Consider the following 25580-nt stretch of genomic DNA (forward strand, 5'->3'; position numbering starts at 1 on the left):
AAGGAATTGTGGATGTTTTTGTCCCTTTTGAGTATTCATCTTTGAAACTCAAGCCTCTACTGTAAGGGCCTAAACTAAACTGTCATTTGAATAAACAAAAAGTTCTCATTATAACCATAGGTACTGCTGCACTCAGCAGTACTGCTGCACTCAAAGCAAAAGTGTTTAGTACTTATTGTAAATTCCTGATCATGGATACAGATTGTCTTCTTTCAGAGAACATATGAAACTTTTTTTTTCTTTCACTAGGCTGTTACTGAGGGAGGTTTTAAAACTCATATTTAGGTTCATTATCAATGTGCCATTTGGTATAATTACTCCTTTCCTCTTGGCCAACTTCATATCAACTTCTTTAAACAGAAACAGAGTTTCTTTTTCCTAAGGGAAGGAATGCAGAGTTTACGGGGAATGGTTTGAACTTTCTAGCTCTTAATAAGGTGGTTTTTTCCTCTTCTCCCAGCCATTGCAGTAATTAAAAACTCAATTTTTTTATCTTTATGGTGATAGTGGTGAGATGGTATCATTGTATTTAGGCAGTTTAATGTTTGCAATGCCATTTTCTGAGTAGGATTACTTTTAAAAAGAGGACATACCTCTCTCAAGTTTCTGAAAAATATATGCCTTCTATAGCACACATTTCTAGTAAAATAAAATATTGGATATGGCTACTTCCAGTAATGTCAAAAGAAAAAGATCAGAAATTGTTTAGTCCATCAGAAATCCCCTAAGAAATTTAGAAGGATTAAAATATTTTTTTCTGGGATTTCTCAAAATAAACAGCTAGCCTTTAGCACTAGTGGTTTATTTTTAAAAGGGTGGAGAACTTCCCTGCTTCCTAGTGAAGACTGGTAGAGCCAAGGTGCTCTTCTATGTGAGCAACTGTGTCTTCCTCTGTCCACATGGCAATTAGGAAAATTATCACCCACTAAGAGAAACTTAGCAAAATGTGAGCAACAAACCCATGGGCCTTTGTGGACTCAGTCCTTTTCTTGGATTGCTTTGTGTTTTGCCGCTGAGTAGAATTTGTAATTCAGGCTGGTTTAAGAGAGAAATCCAACCATGAAAATGTAATCATTACTAACTCCTTCAAGAAGAGAGTTTCAATCACTAGCAAGCTGAAACAAGCACAGGAAAAAATTTTGTACACTGTTTCTTCATCAGGATATATTTAGGAGTTGAAGGTACCTGGGCTTCAATTTCTGTTTTTTCTTGTTGAATGAGTTAAAGATTTGCTGGAAGGAAGACATCTTCTCTGTTGCCCTTAGCTTTGGCTTTCAGGAAGAACTTGAGCTGTGATGGATGAGACTTAACTCTAATTGATAAGTTTGGGTGTGACTGAAAGAGTAGTAGTGTTCCCTGGGAAAATCAGAGATGTGGGCTTAAGCCTTTTCAAGGGGAAGATAAAAGTGACCCCATGATTCTCCTTTCTCCCAAGTTCTCTGCCTGCTCTAACAGAAAAGTCCTTGCATCTCATCTTACTTCCTCTGCTTTCTTAAAAGTGCAAACTGTGCATCTCCTCCCTTCCTTTCAAGCTGAAGTTTTTCACTGGAGCAGTTCCTGGTACCTATGGAACTGTAGCCCCAAGAACAGTGTGAAATCTCTTCTGCTTTTGCTGGCCCTGTTTTTCTCTTGGCTGGTTTTTGGACGTGTTCCACTTATAGTGACTGCTCTGAGTCTTATTTTGGAGCTGCTGAGTCTCCTCCAGACATTGTGTGTGATAGACCTTTGGTGTCAGCTCCAGTGTCTGGGAGCATGACAATGATGAGCTACAGTACTGTTTATTTTATTTAATCTTGAATCTATATGAAATAAATGCATAAAAGACAGAATACCTCGTGAGTAGTAAAAGAAATAAAGGATACAGAAAACAGTTGATATCAAAGAAATCTAAAAATCCTTATTTGCTATAGTTACAGGTTTTTAGGAAGAGATTATATAGCTATTGGTGACATAACATGATAAAGTGCTTTTGTTGCAAGTGAAAATCTTATGTACTATCTTATGATACAGAAAATATCTGGTGTTTTCAGAGAATTCATATCTATAAAGAGATGTTTAGAGTGATGCATTCAGTGCAGTGTAGTTTGCAGAGGTTAAAAAAGTGGCTTTCAGATTGCAATCAGCATGAATAATTTACGTTTTACGTCAAAATGGGGATGAGTCAAAAGCAGGGTCCTAGAGGGATTAGACTTCCAAAACTATTCTCTGCACTTCTGTGCCAACAAGAGAAATAAATAGACGGTGATAGAGAGACTGTAGCTGAGAGTAGAGCTGTACCATGGTGTGGTACCTGTGCTGAAGCAGGCGAGGTTAAGAGATGAGAGACTCCACTCATGGACACAGTGTGAAGTGCTGCACCTGAGGACCAGGAATAATTGGCAAGGGTTTGGAAAGTGAGTGCTGCTTAGCATGCAGAGGAAAGCTGCTGACAGGCTCTTCATGGCTCATAAAATCACTATGCCAGCTCACTGCCACTGCAAATGCATATGTCCAGTGGGAGCTGCTCTCCACCAGACAGGTAATCATCCTCATTTGGCAAGACTGCGCTTAGACTGCAGCATGGCACGCCTTGTCTTTCATTGGAAAACAGACCTTTGTGGAGTTAGGAAAAGTTTAAATGGGTAATTCACATAGTAAAGGCAAGGCTGATGGAAATTAATTCCAGGTGCAAAAGGAAATTAAAGGGAAACAACTGAACATAAGATAATGGAAGAGCAGAAAATAAACCATTTTCCTGAAAGAAAAACAAGGTGGTTTTTTAATTGAAAGTGTTCCCATTTGGGTAAAGAGTAGACATAAGTGCTCAGCAATTAGAGGAGTTTTTCAGGTTTCCTGTCATTTCAAAAGGACATATGGTGTGTCTGCATCTTGTGTTGAGCAAAGCTGCTAGAATAAGGTCCATGCAGTCTGAAGTGAAGGATATTTGGGGTGCAAGTTCAAAAGAAACCTTGCAACAGGAGCTTGTTGGAAACTTAATCTGCAGAATAAAGGTTGGTTGGATGTGGATTGGAAATGAGTAGTATTATGTTAGGGGATTTTATTTATATAAGGTTCTTGTCATTGAATAATATGACACATTTAGTTAATTGCACCTTTAGGGCCAAGATAATTTTCAGCCTGTTACTACAGATTTGTGCAAATGTAACAGAAAGCAAAAGGTAGCCACTGGAACTTCCTAGGAAGAATTAAAATCTAACTTTATGAAGTAAATTTCCTTTTGATTAAGATAATCATGTGTCTGATTATGAAAAATGAGTGTTAAGAAAAAGTCTAAGAGAGAACGTGGTGTTGTTACCCATGAGGAAGGTAATATTAAGACCACCAGTGGGATGGGTGGGCTTCAGCCTTCAGCAATTAAAATGCTCTTTGTACCCAAATGCTGTAATAGTGGTTTTTTTCTAAAATGGAAACTAGATATTATGGTATTACATATCAGCTACATTAATAGATTGAGTGATTCTCAGACAGTGGTGGGAATGACAAAACTGGCTGTCATTCTCCAGGAAAACTTCATGAGTTATCTCATCTATGGGAGGGCTTTTGATCTGCATGCAGTCCTTCTCAAATCCAAAAAGTAGGCAACTGCTATGTTGTCTCTTATTGGACTTTCTGGAAATCAACACCCTACTGAAAGATGTGGGAAAATCATAAGAACATACAGAACTGGTTCAAGATGGCCTGGCCTCTTCTTTTCTTTGTAATTTATTTCAAATATGTACTTTTTTCTATATTACTTGGATGCAAAGTACTTCAGTTTGTGGTGGGGTTTTTTCATTAAAACCCCATATCTTACTTTAGCCCTATATAAAGCCTATATGAACTTCAGAATTATTAAGAACTACAGTAAAATATTGAGTGCTGTCTCACAGCCGAACAGCCCATGAAAAACTCTCAGATTTAGTTTCCCCATTGCTAGCTCTGAAATGACAGCTTGGACAGAAGAAAGTGGGAGGGGAGTGCATCACCCTCTCGCCATAAGAGCAGTTCCCAGTATTTCTTTGTGTCTCAGAAAGATCTCTCATATCCTGGAAAAAAATCAGAACAAGTTCCCAAAAGTAGTGAGTATCAGCAGTGCCTATGACCTGTAAAGATCACATTTGTGGCACCAGTGTCAAGATGAGATCTCCACAGTGTGACTACAGTTACTAATGCACACTGCAGTTCCCTCTCCCAGTTCAGCAGACTGATCAGTCTGGGACTGCTTTCCTCTTTGAAGAAAAAAAAAAATAGAAAAAGAGTGCAAGGTCTGGGTTACTTTCCATTCCTGCAAGTACCAGCTTTTTTGGGAACAGCAAAGGTGTGAAATCAGCCTACGGAGCCTGCTGTCAGCAGTGGGTGTCGCAGCCCACAGCCAGTCAATAGCTATTATGAGCCAAAAAGGCAGAGAAATCCAGCCAACTTGAGCAAAAGATGCAGCAGAGGAGAGCACAGAATTCTGGCATTTGCTTCTTGCATCGTGGTCTGCTTTTATTCTTGCTGTATTAAAACTGTCATGGCTTTATGCTAATGTGGTTTATTCCTGGCCAGTGATTATTATGCTTTGAATTAGCAGTGCTCTTGAGAGCATTTCTCATGAAAAAAAATCATGTCCTTCTGAGAAATGCGAATGAGAAGGAAAAAGAGTGGTTACTTGCATTAGCTTGGAGCTGTGTGTGTGTTTGGAGAGGATGAAGGAAAACGGACACTTTCATGACTGATGCCAGGCACTGCAGGACTCTGAGGCCACAGATTTGTGTGTAAGACAGTACTGAAATTCAGGGAAGAGCAGTCAAAATGTGGAAATGGTTTTGACACTGTGTTTGGCTTTCAGTGAACCCACCCTCTGGGTAAATTATTTTTTACTCCAGTGTTAGTTTTGCCTGACTGTAAATCCATACTCATTTACCCTGAGTGGGAAAAGCTTCCCTAGGGGCAGTGAGAGAGCAGCTGGTGTGAGACAGAGTTGTGTTGTGAAAGGAGAGTGTCTTTAAGGGGTATTGGTTCTCCAGGAAATGGCCTCAGCAATACCAGTTAGGACCAGCTAGCAAAGAGAAGTTGTTGCAGCTCTGAGACTTCATAACAAAGGCACTTGTGTGGCAGAGATCTTGGCTCAGTGATGGTGAAAAGGAGAGAGGGTGAGCAGCAAGAGGAATTTCAATGTTTCAGCTGTAGGTTTGTTAGCAGGAAGCCTAATTCAGCAGCAGCAGCAGTAGTGTGTCATTCCCAGTTTGCTCAGTGGGCCGCTTCCTGTGTCCCCTCAATAAGACACCAAAGACAATACCAGCCCATTGCTTTTAGCAGCGTCTCTAAAAAATCACAGCAGTGGAACACAGAGGGATCTTACTTGCTTGAACTAGAGGCATCTCAAAAATGGAGGAAGGGGAAAAGGAGTGGTCCCTTTGGACCTGCATATAGAGGGCAGTGGTCTGTACCCTGTGCTGGTCTTCAATGCCCAGCAGGTTCCAGTGTAATTAGAAAGTGTAAGGAAATTTCTGATTTCCTCTTCTTTTTAGCCATATGGTTTATTCAGCATAAGCAGGCAATTCCCAGCCTTGATACAGCATGTCCCAGCCCCTGTACAGGACGGAGCCTTGTAATGGGTTCTTTGGATAAGAAGGTATTTCTCCAGGCAGTGAGGCACAAAGAGCTGGAACAGAATGAAATGCTTTGGCCGGATTATCTTTTATTCCCTCTGTTTTAAATTGAAAAGAGATGTTCTCAGAAAGGTCTGTCTTTCTCTTTATTACCCCAAAGAATAGCAGTTTTTAACCATTTCCACTGAAATATCTGGGCTCAGATATATATATCTATCTATATATCTATCTATCTTGCTGGCTAGCTTTTTCTTCCTTGGAAAATTACAGGCAGCTGTATCTGGCATTGATATTTTACAGGAAAAAGGATTATGTTGCATATTAACATTAAAAACAAACAAAAGAGCAATAACAAAATAACCAACCTTCTTGCAAAGACCTGAGGGACTCAAATAGTAGTTCAGTTGGAGTTCTGATAATGAAACCTCCTTTGTGTTAGAAATGCGTCTCTGGCTGTTCCCATGAAAACCAACCTTAATTTGGCTCACTTAAAGCCTTGAAAAAAATTTCCATTGAGATACATAAGAATTTGCCAGCCAAAATCTCTGGTGATTCTGTCAGTGTGGAGTGGGCGTGCTCATCCCTTCAAAGCAATGTTCTTGCTGAGGTTCCTGAGGTTCCTCAAGCTCATGCCTGAGGTTAATATTTAAAATATGAGAGGTGAATAGAAACACTGGACTGTTGTCTTCAGAGCAGGAGAGGTGACAATCTGCATCCTGTCTTTATGCACCTGGACTGTGTGTGCAATCCTCTCAAATCAGTGTTAGTGGCAGTGTCACATTACAACACAAGTCTGGGAAATGGTATCCCTTAAAAAAAAAACAAAAAAAAAAAACCCTCAACAGCAACTTAAAAAATGAACAAACAAAAATAACAACAACAAACCACACAAAGCCCCTGCTTGTATGCTGACTGAACTATGCAGCTGTGGCACAGAGACAGCCTCTCGTGCTACTGGTACCTTCCCTCTGTTGGTGCTTTCTTTGTGGTCCTGGCTTTCCATTCTCTGTGCCTCTAATGTCAGAGATGTTATTTCCCAAAACTATCAGCATTAGTTTTGCCTTGCAAATGTGAGACAGGGGGACCATGCAATTTAAGTATGTCAAGGGACAATCCCCAGACTTCTCTTGCTCTCATCAAGTAGGAAGGGTAATTTAAGTTCTTCAGGTTTTTTTTTTTCCAGTATTGAGACTATCATGGTGTATTACAGGGTAAAGGTAGCAGATAACTGAACTCTTAAAAACAGAAGCTCAGTGAAAACCTCTATCCTCTTCAAGGGAATTCGGCCCGAAGTGGGGACTGTATTAAAATCTAAAATTAAAAGTTTAAATGTTAAAAGCTAAGCATAAGAATTGGAGGGCAGTGAATGGGCAGAAAAATGGGACAAGACATGGGCCCTGCACTACAAGAAAGATTCTGGGTACTAGAGAAAGGCTGCTAAAGGTTCTGGAACACAGGTCTTATCATGAGTATCTGAGGCAGGAGAGATTCTGAGGAGAAAAGGAGGCTCAGGGGAACCTTATAGGTCTCTAGAACTACCTAAAAGGAAGGTGTAGCCAGATGGGGGTCAGTGTCTTCTCCCAGGTAATCAGTGGTAGGACTAGAGGAAATGACCTCAAGTGACACCAGGGAGCTTTTAGATTGCATATTAGGACAATTTTTTAATGGAAACAGTTGTAAAGCATTGGAACAGGCTGCCAGGGAAGTGGCAGTCACCATCTTTCGAAGATAGTGATGATGATGCAGTCGCCATCTTTGGAAGAATTTAGAAGATGTGTAAATCTGGCACTTGGGGATGTGGTTTAGGGGTGGACTTGTCAGTGCTGGGTTAACAGCTGCACCCCTTCTTAGAGGTCTTTTTCATCCCAAACAATTCTATGATTCTATGATTTTCTTAGCACCCTCTGTCTCACTAGGAAGTTCTAATGTAGCCCCTTTTTGTAACCCACACAATTTTAATGGACACCAAATGGTACCAAAGGGTGATTATTTATGAGGGTCCTTGCTCTTAATAAATATTAGTAAAACAAAATGTTTCTTTCCATTGCAATTAAAAAAAAAAACCAAAACTCTGTAATATTTCTTTTAAATTATATTGCATCTTTTTTTTTGGCTTTCTCTTCCCCATTCTCTGTCACACTTCCCCATGAATGGCTGATGGCTGAACTGCCAGCTGTCTAGAGCGATGTAGAACAATTTGTTAAAAGCCATAACTTCTGTAACTTAATAATTTTCTGTTGAATCTTGTTGTTACTACTGTCCTTTACAGTAGATTAACAATTTCACTAAAAGAAAAGAAAATAATGTTAAAATTTTTTTCCCTTTGTTATCCTTCTCCATGTCCATGAAAAATTTTTGCCATCTGTGTGGTTTTCTGATAATTTATTAAAGCATTTATTTCACTTCCCACTTTCCTTGTGTTTTTCTCTTTTTCTTGCCGAAATTACAGCTGAAGAGGTGGAAAGACTGGCTGCAATGCGTTCAGATTCTCTAGTACCTGGGACTCACACGCCTCCAATCAGAAGAAGGAGCAAATTTGCCACTCTTGGGAGAATTTTTAAGCCATGGAAATGGAGGAAGAAGAAGAGTGAAAAATTTAAGCACACTTCAGCAGGTAACAGTCGCGTTGGGGTTGGTTTATTAATCTGGAACTTTTTGCTCATCAAGGCTGAAAATTTGTAATACAGCCTCAATTTGCATATATTTCAACTGTTGAAGCTTGGCTTGGAGAGATTCATCAGATTCTAAGAGAAGATCTTTAACTTTGTTACAAACTTTTTCTTTAAAAGTCCTAAAGTGACACATTGGGTGCGCTGCAATTAAATCAGCAGCTCACCAAAGCTTTATTTTCAGGTTCTGCTACTAGATCTAGAGCCTAACTCAGAAGAAATCTTTGAATATTGATTCCACAGATTATGAATAAAGGAAAAGGCAGTATGAAAAGATAATGCTAGAAGTCGATTTAGCCACATTTAAGCTCCTGTGAGTGCTAATAAAGGAGTGAGAAAAAAAGGAGTGACAGAATAAAGTTGACATTGTGTTGAGTAACTTGCATAACCAGAAATTATTCATTCCATTGGGCAGGAATGACGTGTCCCTGTTTTTTTGAGAAAACCAAATCTCAGTTCCTGCCACACCCCTCCTTTTGCCATTGCTTTCTTGCACTTCTAGTCCAAGACCCTTTTTTATTAAAAAAAAAGGGGAAACTGAAAAAATGTGGGTTTATAATGTAAATTGGTCTGAGCAAGAATCCCAGATGCAGGCATTGATCCATGTGATGAAAGCTCTGCAATTTATTTAGAAGGTTTATTTTCTTTGTTCTTTCATGATGGCCAGTAATTGCTACGTTTGCTTCTGCAAGTCTTTAGCCTGGATTATCTGTGAGAAAACATGGAGGTTCTCCAGATTTCTTATTGTTTTCTCTAGAACTAGAAAGAAAGCAGTGAGTATCTTGCTCCTTCAAGTGTCAGAAGAGGCTTGAGCTACAATAAGTTGCTTTTCTATCCTGTGTATTGCACAGTGGAAGGTTTCAGGCACTGCTTGGGTGTACCTGTGGCACCCCAAATCCTGTACTCCTGAAAGTGGCCCACAATGGGGTAAGACATCTCATTTAACTAAGTGTGAATTCTTGAATGAGTTTAAATGCAGAATAAGTATTTTCAGGGTTTGTACCTGAATGAGTTCTTTACTGTGTGCTGTTTAGGCTGCTTTCTGATTTATCAGCCAAAAACTAATGAGCTGGAATGGATGGCTATATCACTCTGAGTGATGATCATATTTTTTGACTTGACAGCTAGAAGCTATTGTCACCAAAAATGACATCTTTCTGCAAAAAAAGGACTTGTCTTTCTTATTCCGCATCAGTCATAACCATAGTGTAGTGTAGTAGGATTTCCATAAAAACCATGTAGCTCTTAGGGATATGTGGACGCTGTGGTGACCACTGCTTTGAATCTAGTTTGAGCATGCAGTCTTGGTTGGTTACAACTAGGAGAATAACCATGGCTGTTCAGGAGGTACCATGGGTTGCCAAAGCTTGCCTACTTGAGTTTTATGGTTTCTGCAGCTCCAGCTGATGAGGTTGAGCTGCAAGCTGCTGTGTTTAGGCTGACTGGTTTGAAGCTGGATGGAATATGGCTCCATAGTCCACTCTGGGCATTACAAGAAGTATTGGTAAGATTTGCCCCATTACCAAAATATTTGGGAAGTACACAGTGATTAGAACCAGACTGAACACATGTATTTTCTCTTCTCAGAGGAATAGGAAGTTTTACCAGACATGCCAGCGTATCTTCTCCCCTAGTAAGAGTGAGTTCAGTGTCTGAAAAAACAATTTAAGAGCTGGGTCTCCAGAACATGTGTCAGTCACAGTACTGGGTTTGATCTCAGTTGAATCCAGAACCTTTCTCTTTTTTTATAGAAAAAATTTTATTTCTAGTAAGTTAACAGTATCCTGCAGCTGCTCTGCAAAATTAGTATTCCTATCAGCTCCCCTGCTACTAACTGCAGCAAAATTGATGAGGATGTCAAATTTGCTGAGCACCCTGTAGAAGGCAGGGATAGAGATTTGCTTCTGGACTGTGCGAGAGCTAGGACCTCACAGTTTCCATCATCCCCATCCCTGGGGAACAGAAATCCACCAGCACCCTACAAGACCCCCGCAGCAATTAGAAGCATTGGTTGGAACCTTGGATGTGTAGTACAAAAGATTTGACACATGGAAAACTAGCATTTTTCTGCCAGCATTTGCATGACCTCTTGTCTAGTACCTCTGATCTCACTGAGAAAATATATTTAATCTTTATAATGAATCAAAGGACAAGCTTGTGAGATGGCATAATGAGAGCCAGCATGAAGCTTCATAATACAGACTTATTTTCTTCTAGTGCACTGATAAATGTGACACTTGGAAAAAAATCATTCCCATTAGTGTCCTACAGGCATGCACCCAAGCTTTCCCACCTGCACAGAACATCAGTAATTATCAAAAAATAGATACTAATACAAGTATTTTATTACGTCCTTATTTGCTGCAACAATGGATTCAATTATTTTTAATGTCAAAAGTGGTAAGGGTCAAAACACATGGCCTAATCTGATGAAATTTCCTCTGAAATTAATGGGAGATTCTTCTCTGGGAGAGGACAGAAGGAAAGAGAGAGCTGATATGTAAGGTTGAAAGGTTGCCTTTTTCTTGGTATTTCCAAGTGCTAACATTTTGTATCGATATCTTTATCAGACTGAAAGCTCTACTTAGTTATTCAGAGATGAATGTTTTTAAATTCAATTCAACAGTCAAAGAGCAAAAAAACCTTTTAGGTGATAGGAAAAGTTATTTTCTGACACCTAGTAACTGCATGAGGTGAGACAGTATATAATTTGATTGATGGAGGACCTCAGTGTTGGACTTACTATACATGACTCCTCTCAGCACATCAATACTCAGATTGTGGTATTTGAGCATAAGTCCCCCATTCTCCGTCTTTGTTATTGTATTGTCACTGACAAGCAGAGGGTCAAAAGGATGCTCATGTTTTGTAGAGTTATATATTTATAGAGTACATTGGTTTTGGTATTTGTGTAGTGACGTTGCAGAAGGGTCCAAAGTCTGACATTGCCTTGGTGCTGACTTGGTAACAAAGGTCAGAGTCATGGGTTTGATGCAGACATCTCATGCTTTTGCTTCGCAGCTGGTCTCTGTGAGATCATCATTAGGTATTTCGTAAAACAGCCAGAGTAGGTAGAGAAGATCACGGGTAGGGTGATCTGTGTGCAGATGGGAAGCACCAGATGAGCCACTGGGTTTGATGTGAGTGACCTCTTCTGCTGGAAGGTGGTGTGTTAAGGAGGTATGTAAGGAATGTGCACTGTGAATGAAAGATAGGCTTTGTGTAGGCGTGATCTCAGAAAACAGGGAGATTACACTCTATGAGGGACACCAGTGTACCACAGCAGGAACAGAAACAAGTTAATTCTCACAGTGTTGTATTCGTAGGGAAGCCCCAATGAAGATAGGAATGATGCATCTGACTCCATGTTCTCAGAAGGCTAATTTATTACTTTATAGTACTATATTATATTAAAGAATACTATATCATACTAAACTGAAGAATTCAGAAAAGATACTTAATGAATGCTAAAAAGATAATAATGGAAACTCAACTCTTTCCAGAGTTCCAACACAGCTTGGCTTTGGTTGGCCAATGAGTCAAAGCAAGTCACACCAGAATCTAATCAGGCAATCACCTTTGGGTAAACAATCTCCAAACACATTCTACATGAGCAAAACACAGGAGAAGCAAATGAGATAAGAATTGTTTTCCTTTTCTCTGAGGCTTCTCAGCTTCCCAGGAGAAAAACCCTGGGCGAAGGAATTTTGTCAGAGAATGTGAATGCCACATCACAGAAATTCTCCTCCTGGACAGAAGTGAAGTTCTCACCAGCACGATGGGGTTTTCAGTGTCAAGTCTGCAAATCATTTTATCACAGAACATCTATTGTAAGTTCCTTGATGGCTGATGAGACCCCCGCAGTACAGCATAAACTCTCTGGACACTGAAATTCCATATACAGGGACTTAAACAAAGAAACCAAATTCTGCCACATTGTTGTTCATGCTCCAGTCAGAGATATGCTGTATGTTTTTAAAGTTAGCAAAGATTTTTACATGAGGTGTGAAAACCTTTATTTCCATGCAGGGCCAAGGCCCCCTCAACAAAAATATGAGGTATTAAAGAGCTGTGAAGAACGGGCAAACTTCTAAATGGCAAGATTCTTTCTGTTAAGAGCATGGTGTCTTACAGCTGACAAGGAGCAGTCTCATGGCAGAACAAGCCAGGAAGAAACATCATTTTCTATACTCAAGCACATTTCCTTGGCTGGATGCAGCTGGGATGGCTCTAGAAGACTGGTCAAGATTTTAAAAGCCAAATGTGGCTCTCTGAGAATCAGCAAAGCAGATAGCAAGAGACCAAGCCGACTGTCTCCTCTGCTAGACCTTTGTAATTTTTTTTAATACCTTGATCATCTGCTAGCCTTGCTGTGAACTTGAAAAATATTCCTGGGTGTGTTGCTTTTTTATTGCAGTGCTGTACACCTGCTGAAATGTCATTTCCTGGAGATGTTTTGGAGAAGGAACTGCTTCTGAAAGAAAGAAGCTTGAGGGGAAATAGATTCTGCACTTACTTGAAATATTATTGAAAGTTTTTTATCGCTACTTTCGTCAAAAGCCAACTGTTTGCAACCTTTCAGAAAAAAAAGTGTTTCAGCTGCTTGGAGAATTTTGAGTAGAGAAAAATGTCTTGTTTTGTCATTTCCCATTTCTGGTGACCTTCATTTTAAAGAATTGGTGCATCTGTCTTCCCCCATCCTTGCTTCCTGAATCGCAGCGCTCAGGCAAAATGGAGAAGGAAGCACGTAACTTGTACTTGAAGGACACTAGTTAGAATGACAAGAGAAAAGCAGGAAAGGAAATCTTTGGAACTCAGCCTTTCCTCCTAGGTACATTGAAAGCTCCTTTTATTTGTGTCCCAGTTTCCCTTCCTAGAAATACTTGCAATCGTCCTCTACAGGGCAGTAATCACATATCAGTCTTCTGGTGCCACAGTTCCCATCCCAAAACCCATGTGTGAGCTAGTGAGCCACATCCTCGTCTGTGACCAAGGAAGACACCACTGTGACTTTCTAGCCCTATGCTTGGGGTACCCTCCTGAGAATAGGGGAGATCTGCTCCTGTTTCATTTAAGGCTTCATTGGCTTAGGTTTCATTGTAGAGATTGGTGTTCAAGAGCCTGTCTCAAGGTGTAGGACTAGGGAGTTGGAAAGGATGAAGACCGGGGCTGAGGTAGACCAGAATGTCAGAAGAGCCAAAAGGCAAACCATTGTGAGCCAAGTATCATCAGCTGGTTTGGGGAAAAAGGACATTCAGGGCAGGTCTCTGGATTGATCTGCTGCCTAAGGGCCTTAAGACTCTTTTAATAGTTATCTGTACAGAGGATGACAATCTTCTCTTGCTAGCAGTTACTCTGTTAAGTAGGAATAGAGGAGGTCTGCACTCTCGATCTAAAGATTTAAGCCAAATAGTGTAGACAATGCCACAAAAGGGAGCATGTGGATTTTTTCAGTTTACTTTTTGGGGAGGGGGTAACATGCTCTTCCATTTGCTTTCACTCTCACTCAAGCCATTTAAAGATATTAAGTGAGCCTCTCAAAGCTGACTCATCCAGACTTTAGCTGCCTCACTCCCAAAATCTGCTTTAAAACAGATAATAATTTTGTGCCTGAATCTTTTTTTTTTCCACTTGTTAATCCTTGGTGCTTTGGTTTTTCCAACCAGATTTTTTTTTTAAAGATACTCTATTAAAAAAATAATATGTCAGTGTGTTTATGTAAGTTAAGTCTCCCAGTCAGCAGGGGAGATTGCTTAAATTGGCAACACTTACGGGCAAGGATTTTTCAGTGTTTCTGATAAATAACAAGAAAAAAAAAACAAAATGTGATAAAGCTGTTCAATTAAAGAAACTGTTATTCATAAACCATGCCCAGATCATTTGATTCCTACTGCTGATTATTTCTAACTACAACAGGTAAATATTTTAAACTTTTCTTTCCAGAATATTTCAGATGGGAGACATTCAATTATATGTTGCCAGTGCTTCTCTTAAACCTTCTGCCTTGCCAGTAATTGCCTCTTGTGTTTTTTCATATAAAACCCTTAGGGTATTAAACTGGTCATGCAATTTAGGTAAGACCTTTGCCTGGGGAAAGGAAGGAGAAGCACAGGCTGCAGCCATGCCTGCCTCAGCCCTGCCTGTACTTCTAGGGTGGTGCTCTGTGGGGTGAGAGACTCAGTGTGGTTTTCCCAAGTGCCAGGTTATTGACATCTATCTGCAGAGGTTCTGTTTTTGTTGAAAAGAGTGGTTTTGTTTGGATTATTGTCTAACAAGGATAACTGTTTTATAGCACTTTATGGTCCCATTCTGTTCTTCTGAATTTTATTTAATATCTTCTGTGATTCCATGTGAAAAGTATAAATATTTCATTTTAAATTCCTCTTATACTTTCAAGCCAGACTGTCTCTAGGTTTAGATATGGAGAACAGAAGTAATTATGTTTTTATCTTCCCTGATGCTCATATTCTGATGACTTGGAAATATAATTCAGAATTCTGAATCAGTGCTCAGAGAGAGAGCACAGTGTCCCCTCCAGGCTAGCTGGGTCTAAAGCCACCCTGAAGCCTGAAATACCTCAGAACCCTTCCTGTTCTCTTCCATGACAAAGCCTGTTAATATTTTTGTGTAAAACCCCTAGGGGCCCTTTTGAAGTGAAACAGCGAGCAGGTGATAAAGATGCTGGTCCAAGCCAGGTATTTTTGCTGTGCTGGAGCAGCTCATACAGCATTAAGGCATTGCTAAAAATCACTGATAATTTCCAAGATTTTGGGAGAGGAGACAAAAATGGCACTTTTATAAAACTAGGTCCAAACTTGCAAAAAAAAGGAGCTCTGGTTTTATTAAAAACCAGCAGTACAACTGCTTTTCAGAGTTAGAAAGGGCTGCTATGTTCACCATGTTGTGATTATTTGAGGTAAGCACAAGCTATCATTGTCTGAAGAAAAACAGCATTTTGCAGGAACTTGGGCAGTTCCTGAATGCACATTGAATGAAATAAATATTTTTGCATTAAGAAAAATAAAAAAATAAGATCATTATATTTCAGTGTTTTCTAGATTAATCTTAGAAGAGTTTTTATGCAAATTTACATTTCTGTTTGAAATTGGAACTAGATATTATTTAGTATAGTTAAAAACCTGAATTTCGAATATAAAATCATTTCCTGGTAGACAGAAAACCATTTTTATCTTAGGTCTGTTGAAGTATTACACTGCTTGCATTCAAGGACTGAATAAAAATTAAAATCCATACACAGTTCTATTTTTTGCATTGATCCAAAACTACACACTTGATATATTCTGAATTTTGAAAGTGAAAAAAAAATTCTAGGATTGCATTTAACTTCTTTTTGTATGCACTGACATTTTCTTAATGTCTTTTAAGAAATTGGCAGAAAAATGTACCAGAATTCATGCAAAACTGTAGACAGCTTTTTAAAAATTTCATCTTTTGCCATTCCATAGAGGGAGCAAAACTATCTTGTGTATCTGTTTACTGCTGTGGAACCAAAGATTCACAGAGATTTTTAAAGCCAGTGGTCATTTTAAGCCTCACAATTAGATAAACAGCCCAAAGCTAGGGTGGCAGAAGAAACTTAATAGCAAGGGAAAGTTATGGCTGATGTTTGCCTCTATTGCTGATATTTTAAATTGTCAGCGTTTTCAGATTTGTCATTTTAAGGAGATTAAAAGAATGGAAATGCATTCAGAAGTTGCAGATCTGATTTGTACAAGGAAGGCAGTGAAAGCAGTTGTCTATTTTTATACTTGAATTGCCAACTGGAAGCTCCTAGTTCAAAAATGGAGGAAACAATCACTCCCCCGGGAGCATGTATTCCACTACAGAGCAGTATCACTGTGTCTTCCTGAGATGTGCTGCAGAGCATTTCCAGGGTTTAAGAAGTGGGCTTTGCTTAGCTGGGCTGAAAAATGCGTTTAGGGATTGTTCTATCCCCGTGCCAGCTGTAATGGAATGTGTGAAACGAGCCCTCTAAATGTGTCCCGTCTTACAGGAAAGAGATGTTTAATGAGGCTGTTTGGTTTTTATGCTAATTACAATTCCAGCTGCTGCGTGAAGATTATATGAGGCCACCCAAACTGTAATGCTGCGACATAATTCTACAACAGTGCATTCATGTTAAAATAATATAATACAATTAATCCATTAGAAAAAGTACAAATTGTGATGATTGAAATAGATGCTGTTCATAACATAAGCTTCTTCATGGCATATGGATTAGAGAACAACGTCTGCTGGAAATGTTTTAAGTGTTTTAGCAACAAATCAGCAATAATGGAATATCTGGCTGTGGGGAGAGAGAATACGTGTTTGGAATAAGCTCATTCTTGTGTAAAAAGTTGTTGTACATCCTCAGCTTCCATTACTATGACTCATGAATGGAGGGTCTTCATCAGACTATGTCCTTACAGGTTATTTTAGAATGATTTCATTTAACAACAAAATGTGTAGAGCTGCATTTTATGTTTAGATTGTATGTGGAAGCATGGATATTAATTAGTATTTCTCAGACCGCTGGCTTTTGTTCTTTGGTTTTCACTGCCTTTATAAAGGCACAGGAAAAAATCACAACATTTCACAGTGACATGAGGCCATGAGGAAATTTGTCTTCACAATGTTGCTTTCACTGAGAAGTGCTGTTGAGGAAGCTTTATTCCTAGAATGCTGTTTTGCTCTCTCTCGGTGTTTCCCGCAGGGGGGAAATGAAGCAGGATTCCCCGAGGCCGGCGCGGCAGAACCTCCAGCGAGTCCTGCTGTGCCGTGTGACCCGTGTTGTGACTGGGAAATGGGTTGGTTTGGTCATGTGAGCATGCAGCCCAGTGGGTCTAATCTGATGGGACTTTTTAATCACGGTAGTTGCCCTTTATTTCCATGTCCATGAGCTGCATTAAAGGCACATACAGTTAGATGTATAGGGTATTGGCAGCAGAGATGAGGATTCCAGGTCCACGGGGATCTGAAATATGGATGGCAATCACCCAGACAAAACCATTAACTTCATGAGCTCTTTCCAGGGATGCTGGGGCTAGTATGTTGAGGAATAATAAATAGTTGCTAGAAAGAGAAACTGACTTGCCCTATATACAGAGGTTTAATAGGAAAACACAGATTATGAATTGGAAATCAAAGATAGCTTGATGAGGAACAGTTTCACAGAAAGCTTGGTCTAAGTCTTTTATTCTAGGGCTTGTTTATACATTGTAACTTGAATTATTTAAACCATAAATATGAAACAGATTAGTTATAACATCATAAACCCTTGGGTGGATGTTTATGCAGTTCATAAACTCATTCATTTTATTTTAATTCATTAAGGCAAATTTAGTTCTGAATTAAAGTGTCCACATAAGTGTTTAATGTGGCACTGGTGATCCTCCTTGAATCTCCAATTCAGATTGCTCTTCCTGAGCACCCATGTAAGCAATCACAGGAACTAATGTGCAGGAAAGAGTAGATCAGACAACCTGAGGTGTCACAAGAGATGGGTCCTAGAGGCTCTGTTAGTGAAAGCTGCACATGGCTACTGGACTGCCTGAGGGACTGGGCAAAGGAAGTCCGAGGTGGTGATTAGAACGTTTAATGAAGAGAGAAAGCTGTTGTGTTCTCTTCAAAATTCTGCTGCTAACCCATCCCAGTCTTGTTGCAAACAACACCTGTAGGTATTGGACTTCTAAGTATTGCAGGACTTGACTGCAATTTGACCAGGTCTCTTTTTTTTTGGGGTCAGTCTCTCCATATGTGGGGTTTCTTCAGACGTGCAGCTCTCAAAGTAAAGTAATTCAGAGAGACTTTGGGATTACAGTAATGAAAAGGATTTCTAAAATGTAGGAGAAAATCTTGGAAACCAAGAGCATGGGGGAAAAGTACTCATTCCTTTTAGAAGTTAAACTCCCTGTTTGGAGAAACATACAGATTTTGTGAATACTAAAAATTTGCTATATTGATACACTTTCAGATGAATGTTTCAGTTCCACAGTATGATGTCTGTATAAAGAAGTAGTTTAAAAGATTTAATTTGGTTACTATTTGTTTGTGTTGGCTGAAGACATAATACTATCTGTTGTTAAATGCATCTGAATTGCTTATTATCTACAGGATATTCCACACTTTTAGATAAAAGTAGTGGTAGAATAGATCCATGATGCTGAACATGACTCACTATTCCTTTTGTTCTTACTGGAGTAGCAGATATATGTTTCTAGGTTGAAAAATGGAGTTTCTCAGTCCCTTATTTTGCAGATGAGTATGTGTATATGCATTTTTGAAGGATAGGTTCCTCTTTAAAAGGTTTTAATTTGGTGATTAACAGTATTGATCCTTTATATCCTATTTACATCTCTTCGAGGTAATCTGGCAATCCCAAACAATTCTCTTTATCAAAACAGGCAGTAAAAATCATCCTTTTGCTGTGGTGAACCACACTTTTTAAATTTACCGAACAGCACTGTTTGCCTATTCTAAAAGAAGAGTTACAGGGAGTTTGTCTGCCACTAGCTACCACTTGAATCTGAAAATATCAATTGCTCATTTCCCTGTGTCTTGCAGGAAGCTCTTGGTCCCCATGTGCTCTTCATTTAATCCTTAGTTAAAAGTAGCATGGGGCTGACAGCTGAACATGCACAGATAAGCAGTAGTCTGAGGAAGGACCAAAGAAGGTCCAGATATGCTTCTACCTGAAGGCAGTGCATATATTTATGCTGAAAATTGTTAGCAATGAGTCTGATTTTCTTCCTGCTGAAGCTGATGAATTCTGTCGCTGTCCTCACTGAGCGCAGGGTGCCTGGCAGGCAGTTGCTGAATACCAAAAGCCTTTGTTTGTATGGACTGGCCAGGAAGGCTTCTGCCAGCTGCACAATCACCTTTCCGAGGTGCTCTGTTCCCAAAGGAAGACTGTGGGACTTGGTGGGTGCTCAGATCTTTGCAGTAATAAACAATATCTGCGGGCAGAATGTTTCCAGGTTATACACATATATTTAGAAACCTTGCAATCTTTTATAGTTAAGTTCTGCCTCAAGACCATTTGAAGCCGTGAATTTCTATCACTATCATCAAGAATCAATACTGCATTTACACTTCTGTACTGGCACTTACATTTTCAGAACTGTACATGTACATCTAATGGCCTGTGTGCTTTATGGACCTGATCAAAAGCCCCATAAAAATGATCATTTGATTATCTCTGGTTTTTGTGGGCATAGGATCAAGTCTGTATTAAGTAGTAATAGTAGCATTCCTCCCAGTTTCTCATCTAATAAGAAAATATGCTACAGATAGATAAAACATCCGTTTAAAAAAAATCATGTAGTTGACTGTGAGTGAAATATTAGATGACATTTGAGCTACAGTTTGCATACCTGAGTGGTAGTGTTTTTTCTCACCAGCTAGTAGCTTCCTGTACACCATCCCAATCCTCAATCTGAAGGATTCTAGTTTATAGTTGTGAAAAAAATCCAGCTCAGTAATTCCATGAAAAACAGAACTTTTGAAGCACAATTTTGTATGGGTTGCTCCTTCCTGAATCTTTTGCCGTCTGATCGCAAGCCTAGGAATGGCAATTTGGGTCAAGTTTCCCTAACCAGCCTTTCAGAATTTTAGAAACACTACAAATTTATGATCTTTTGTCCTGACCAAAGTATGCCAAAATTGGAAAGCGATAGTGGAATTACCAATGAAGGCATATAAAGACAAGGAAGCCACTGCTGATGCTAAAAATATGCAGGAAGGGATGGGAGAAAACAAGGCATTGGCTGGGTGCTATAGAAAAGGATGCTTTGGCTCTTCTTGTTTTAGGCTGGCCAATGAGTTTAGAAGAGTGGCAGCACATATGGCATCCTTTTACAACCTCAGTATTAACTTCAAAATATCTGCAATATCTTTCATCAAATGTACTTCTATAAGGAAGATAAGCATCAGAATAAGAAGCTTCTGCGAAATTGTTTATAGAAATTATTTTGGATTTTATGCTAAGTGAAGAATCCTTGTGTGTCTTCATGCTTCTGTTTGCTTTGGAAAGAGCCAGGGTGTGAAGGTATTTGCAGGGTTTTGATCAGACCCCTGGGAGAGATCAGGAGGTTACTCTGCAGGCAGACAAATGCAGAACTGTCATGGGAAGATTATTACAGAAAATCCATGTGTATTGGTTTATAAATTAAAAAAATCAAATCAGCAACAGCTGCTCTTAATTAGTGATGGATCTGAACTGACCACACAGTCAGCCAGGCATCCATTGTTGATCTCCATAACACAGAACTCTCATGCTGGCAGCGATGCAGGAGCCCTGGCACATGTACTTCTCCCTGCTAGTAACCGAGTCCATGCACTATCTTTTATTTAGATGTGATGTTTACGCCCCAGAAAACTTCCAGTTTGGAATGGCTACCTCTAAATATTGATGTTGGTTTTTTGCATCTGAATCTGCAAAGGCATTGTGCTGAAACGAGAGGCCAGTGACGCTGTGGTATTTCTGGCATTAATGTGCAGACAACATTCCTGCAGGCTAAAATGCACCGCAAGAAGCTGACAAAACCAATCAAAATCCCCCCATTTGTTAGTCTAGCAGATTAGTCCATTTTCTGATTTCACTGCAAGGATTGTGAGACTGGCTTAACTCAGCTGCCCTCATTTGAGTGACTGCACTTAGATCAAGCCAAGTCTCAGCTGTGTCATTCATACTGTTACACCTTCTGAATGCAGGCAGCAGAGGCTTGAACTGGGGCAACTGAATTAACAAAATTAATGCCAATTCACATTCTGGTCGGGGCATTATTTGTAGTATTCTTTGATCTGTTGAGAAGGCATTACCTGAGCTGCTCTTGTAGAAGGCCATTGGTGAGCCCATGTGCTGACACCTGAACATTGGTTTCCAGAGGCCTGGAGCCCCTGTTGCTAGTGAAGACATAACTGTTTCACAATTTAGTTGTCTTCTGGCACTGGTTCATTTATTGAATTGAGCTGGCTGTGAGCTCTTCAGCATAGTCATGACATCTTTCTCCTATTGTCCTTATCAGCAAAATGACCACTGAGAGAAAGAACTTGTATTTGACGAGGGTCTTCAGAATTTATCTGTGGAATTATGTGCCCTCAGGAAGAGTGGCTTTTACCTGTGATATCTGTTGTCTTGGCAACATTGTTTCATCCAGGAAATACAGTGTATATTGGAGTAACCTTGTTGCCCCATGCTGCAAAATGATTTATATTGGTCTTGTTTTCTTTCCTGCATCCCTAGAAGGAAAGGCTATAAAAGTGAACATTGCAAATACACAGGATAGAAAAGCCACAGGGGAAGAGAGCTGAGACGCTCCCCTTCTGTGCTAATTGAAAGTAGGCCAAATCATAGTTCACTGCACAGATAAATGAGAGAAACAGGAGAGGAGCTTTGAGGATTGCATTATCTAATAAACCCAGCTGTATCTCCAGAAAAGCAGAGCTCTCTCTTAGCCACTGTCAGAGCAAACATGGTACCAGTATGCATATTGTGAATAAATTGGTGTGTGTCTATGGTCTGAAACTCCCTGTAGGTTAAGGTGAGTAAAGCAATAGCTTTTTCAAGCATCTGTGGCAAGGTATGGGCTAAGCAAAGTACTTGTGCTGCTAGTCTAATGGTGCCTCTTGTGCTGCAGAGAAGCTGGATAAAAAGAGGGCTAATATTCAGGAGCCCTAGATCCATATCATAGTTGGTTTGCAGCTGGTAGAGCAGAGTCTCCCTATTCATCTAACACCTGCTATTTCTGTAAAGCCTTTATGTATATATGCTTATGTCCTACTTTTTTCTCCTGGAATCTATACACATGTTCGAGCTCACTACATTGCCTGCCTGCAGCAGATGATATAGGCCATCCTTTTGTCTGTTAAACTTGGTTGTAAAATCTCATCACCTTCAGTGACAACAGGCCTGACCCTCTGTAAAAATGTAGTGAAGGCTTTCTGCAGGAAGCTTTTTGCTGTGTATCTAAGGCACTCCAAATAGTGAGAACACTATTTTAAGTAATGCTCTCAAGGAAAGAATAAAATGCCCAAAAAATGCACACACATTTATTAGAGGAGATAACTGCAGAACAAAATTATGTTGATGAATAACAAATAGGATATTGTTTACAAAATGCTGATTTCTGGCTCATTGTTTACTTAATTTTTCCTGTTTCATTTTGCTTGAATAATGTAAATGCATTGGTCCCATTAGTCTCCAGGAGATCTTTAGGCATTTTCAGTTGCTCATGAGAATTTTTCCCAAAGCCTTTTGAAGTGGGACTACCTCTGTGTAGGAAAAGACTCTCAAAAGCCACCCTCTCATCCTGTTCCTGACTCCTTGGCATCTCCTTGGTAGTCAAACCAACTGCTTATGTGGGAAAGTAATATGAGGAAACCACTGAGGCAGTTTTAGCTGTCTCTTAATGAAATGTACCAGCTGGAAATCAGGAGAAGCATGATCATCATGGGACCAATCAGCCCTCTGTGGAGAAGCGGGAAGTGCTGTGTAAACTACAGTCAGTATGTCTGTGATGAGAGCAGTGTTGTACTGAGTGGGTAGCTGATATTATGGTGAAATACTTAAATTCAAACACCACTTTAATTAAATTTCACTCAGCATTAGGCTAGGAAATTGATAAGATTTTAAAAAATTGGAATCAGCCCTGAGCAAACATGAGCACACTGACTTGTCTCTTCTTGCCAACTGCCTGCAATCATTTTTGTGCCACGGGATATCCTCTGCAGCCAGTGGGCCACTGCATTTTACTAAAACTTGAGCTGTTTTTTATCCTTTTAATACTGTCTGCTTTGAGATTGCTCAGAGTGCACCTCTGGAGAATTTTTGTTTCATTTTTGCATGCTGCATATCATGGGAGAATCCTTAAATGAGATGGCAGTTTCGTCAGTACGATGTAAGTTGTGGCTCCAGTTCTTTCTGCCAGAAGTGTCCCAAACAGATGTTGACAGTGTCATGTTCACTGCTGGAATTGACAGCAGCAGACCTTACCCATGGTAGGAGCAGAGCATGCCCAAGAGACGTGCTGTGACTCACCACTCCCATTTCAGCCCCTTTCCGTCAGGTGAAATGCCTGCGGAAGCCCTGGCTCTGCACGGACAACAACTCACACAGAGAAACCGCAAGAGACAACCAGCAGGACCTCAGCCAAAGCTGAGCTTGCCTTCAGGTATCTCAGGCAGCCATCTAGGCCAGCTCCTTGGCTCACAGTATTTTCTCAGCTTGTCTTCTGTCCTGCAGCCCAGTGGGCAGGCAAGGAGAGGACAAACAAAGCACAGATTGCCTTAAAGTCATGCTAGCCACAGATCAGTGCTAGGCTAAGATTTCACTTCATTTTATTTGGACTGTGATCTTTCCCAATTTTTTTAATAGTTACCACCAATGTCACTTGGATAACACAAAGCAGCAAATAACAATTGACTTTTGCTTACATAAGATCAAGTTGTACTTTGACTTACACCTCTGTTTCAGATATTTCAGGTCAAATTTTGCTTTCAGTTACATCTAGGTATTTCCTATTAAATCTCTCAGGTTAGGTAACGCTGGCATTGTAAAAAAAAGCATTAATTTTGCCCTAAAGTGCATTGTTCTACCAGTCCATTTTATTCTGTGTAGGTACAGATCTTTTAATTATTAAGCTGATTCCTAATTTGGAGCGGACTTCTGCTAAGTGCTTGAAGAGAAAAGGTATGAGGCAGACAGTATGATAGCTGAGGAATGAAATAGAGGCCGAATCTAGATGGCAGGAAGACAAACAAGCATGAGTAGCTGTGATTAATGCTCATTTACACACGCTCACATGCATTCATTCCTACTTTCCTTAGTAAAGGAAAGTAAGCTAGTAAGCTAGTCTTAAAAACCTAGTCAGAATCCAGATACTGAAGAGATGTAGCTCATAAATTATGTTTTCGCAGCATGTGCTAGGTGTGGATTGATGTGAGCAACTATTCTGTGAGATTAAGTGTATTAAGAAACATGCAATGACTCAGCTTAGGGACTGAACCTTCCAGAGTGGCTTATTCAAGTGCAATATATACAGATATATAGAGATATATAAGTAAAAGATATTGCATAAGTCAGTAAGCTGGAATGAGTTGGAGAGGCATAAAATGGTGTATATTCTAGTTCTGATTATTCATGTTTTATTTTAATTTGTTACTTTTGCTATATAATTTAAACGCCATTCCCATTCTTGCCATTTGTATAACATATTTAGCCTTTATGTAAACATATGCATATTTTATCTTACTTTTGAATTGAATTTATGGATTGGATGACCCTGAGCAGAAGGAAAAGCAGTGGAACATATTTAAATAGTAGGTTTCTGTTTTCACTTTCTTCTAGCTTTGAAATGAGACATGAGTAATTTAGGCTCTTTTTTCTTATGTGATTAATACTTCCCAAAAACACAGACACTGAGAAGTCTCTAAAAGTAAAATATTTTACTAGATTTGGAGGGCTCTCAGTGATATAGTTATGATAATACCAGTAAGATGCAGAGTGTATAATGTCTGGACCTATATAAGAAGGCGCCTAATTTTTCCATCTCCACTCATTTCAGTGTGAGAGATTCAGGAGGGATACCATGTTTCCTTCAGCAGGACATTAACACGCACAGGCATATGCTCTTTCCTCCACTCTAGGATTGTCAAAGCCCATCAGGAGTTTCAGATGAACAATTCCTTCTGGATTTAGTTGCAACTGAAAAGCTTAGTGGCCAGGAAGCTTAGGAGAAGTGAAAATTTTCACCCCAATTCCCAGTGTTTTGTGTGCCTGGATGTTGCTTCACACCACAGCGTTCAGAGAGGCTCAGGACACTCTTGGGCATTCTTGAGCATTGCTGAGTGAAGTGCCAGGGCAATGCAAATGAATTGGGTTGTGAACGAGTTCAGAGCTTGGTGGGAACAGTCAGCCAGGTGAAACTGCTCAAACTGGATCTGACAGAATAGCTTGTCAGCCCTGCACAGAGTGCATTAAGCTCAAGGAGGCTACAAAACATGGGGCAGCATGGTGGAAATGGAGTAAATTCTTTGAGAAGAGTCAATATAAAAAACCAGTCAGGCACCAATCTATTTTACAGACACGGTAAAGAAACTCTTAAATAGTGAATTCCTGGGAAATGTACATCCTGATAAAACTCTTTTAGAGCACCTCAGATGTCTTGTTGATGTGTGTGTGTTTGCCTATCCCACTTCTGCTGTCTGCTGTGTGCTGCTTACAGCCATGGGCCAGTTTGAAGAAATTATTTTTGTAGTACAGGTATGGCTATCTGGACCTATTGTTCCTGGTGATTCAAGGATGGGGAATAAAATAACAGTGTGCTTTTGCCTCAGT

General features: G+C 39.8%; 1 protein-coding gene across 7 annotated transcripts in view; it reads left to right on the plus strand.

The window, feature by feature from the left end:
* The window catches only part of PHACTR1 (phosphatase and actin regulator 1), a 298999-nt gene that overhangs the window by 172775 nt on the left and 100644 nt on the right, over positions 1-25580 (plus strand). For all 7 annotated transcript variants that reach the window (XM_054285281.1, XM_054285283.1, XM_054285280.1 and 4 more), the window contains one exon: positions 8023-8187. In XM_054285281.1, the coding sequence (XP_054141256.1) occupies positions 8023-8187 (165 nt within the window). The remainder of the gene's footprint in view (positions 1-8022; positions 8188-25580) is intronic.

Source organism: Melozone crissalis, unplaced genomic scaffold (assembly GCF_028551555.1).
Source record: "Melozone crissalis strain CALT ecotype California unplaced genomic scaffold, PUWL_Pcris_2 ptg000042l_1, whole genome shotgun sequence".
NCBI classification, from domain to species: domain Eukaryota; kingdom Metazoa; phylum Chordata; class Aves; order Passeriformes; family Passerellidae; genus Melozone; species Melozone crissalis.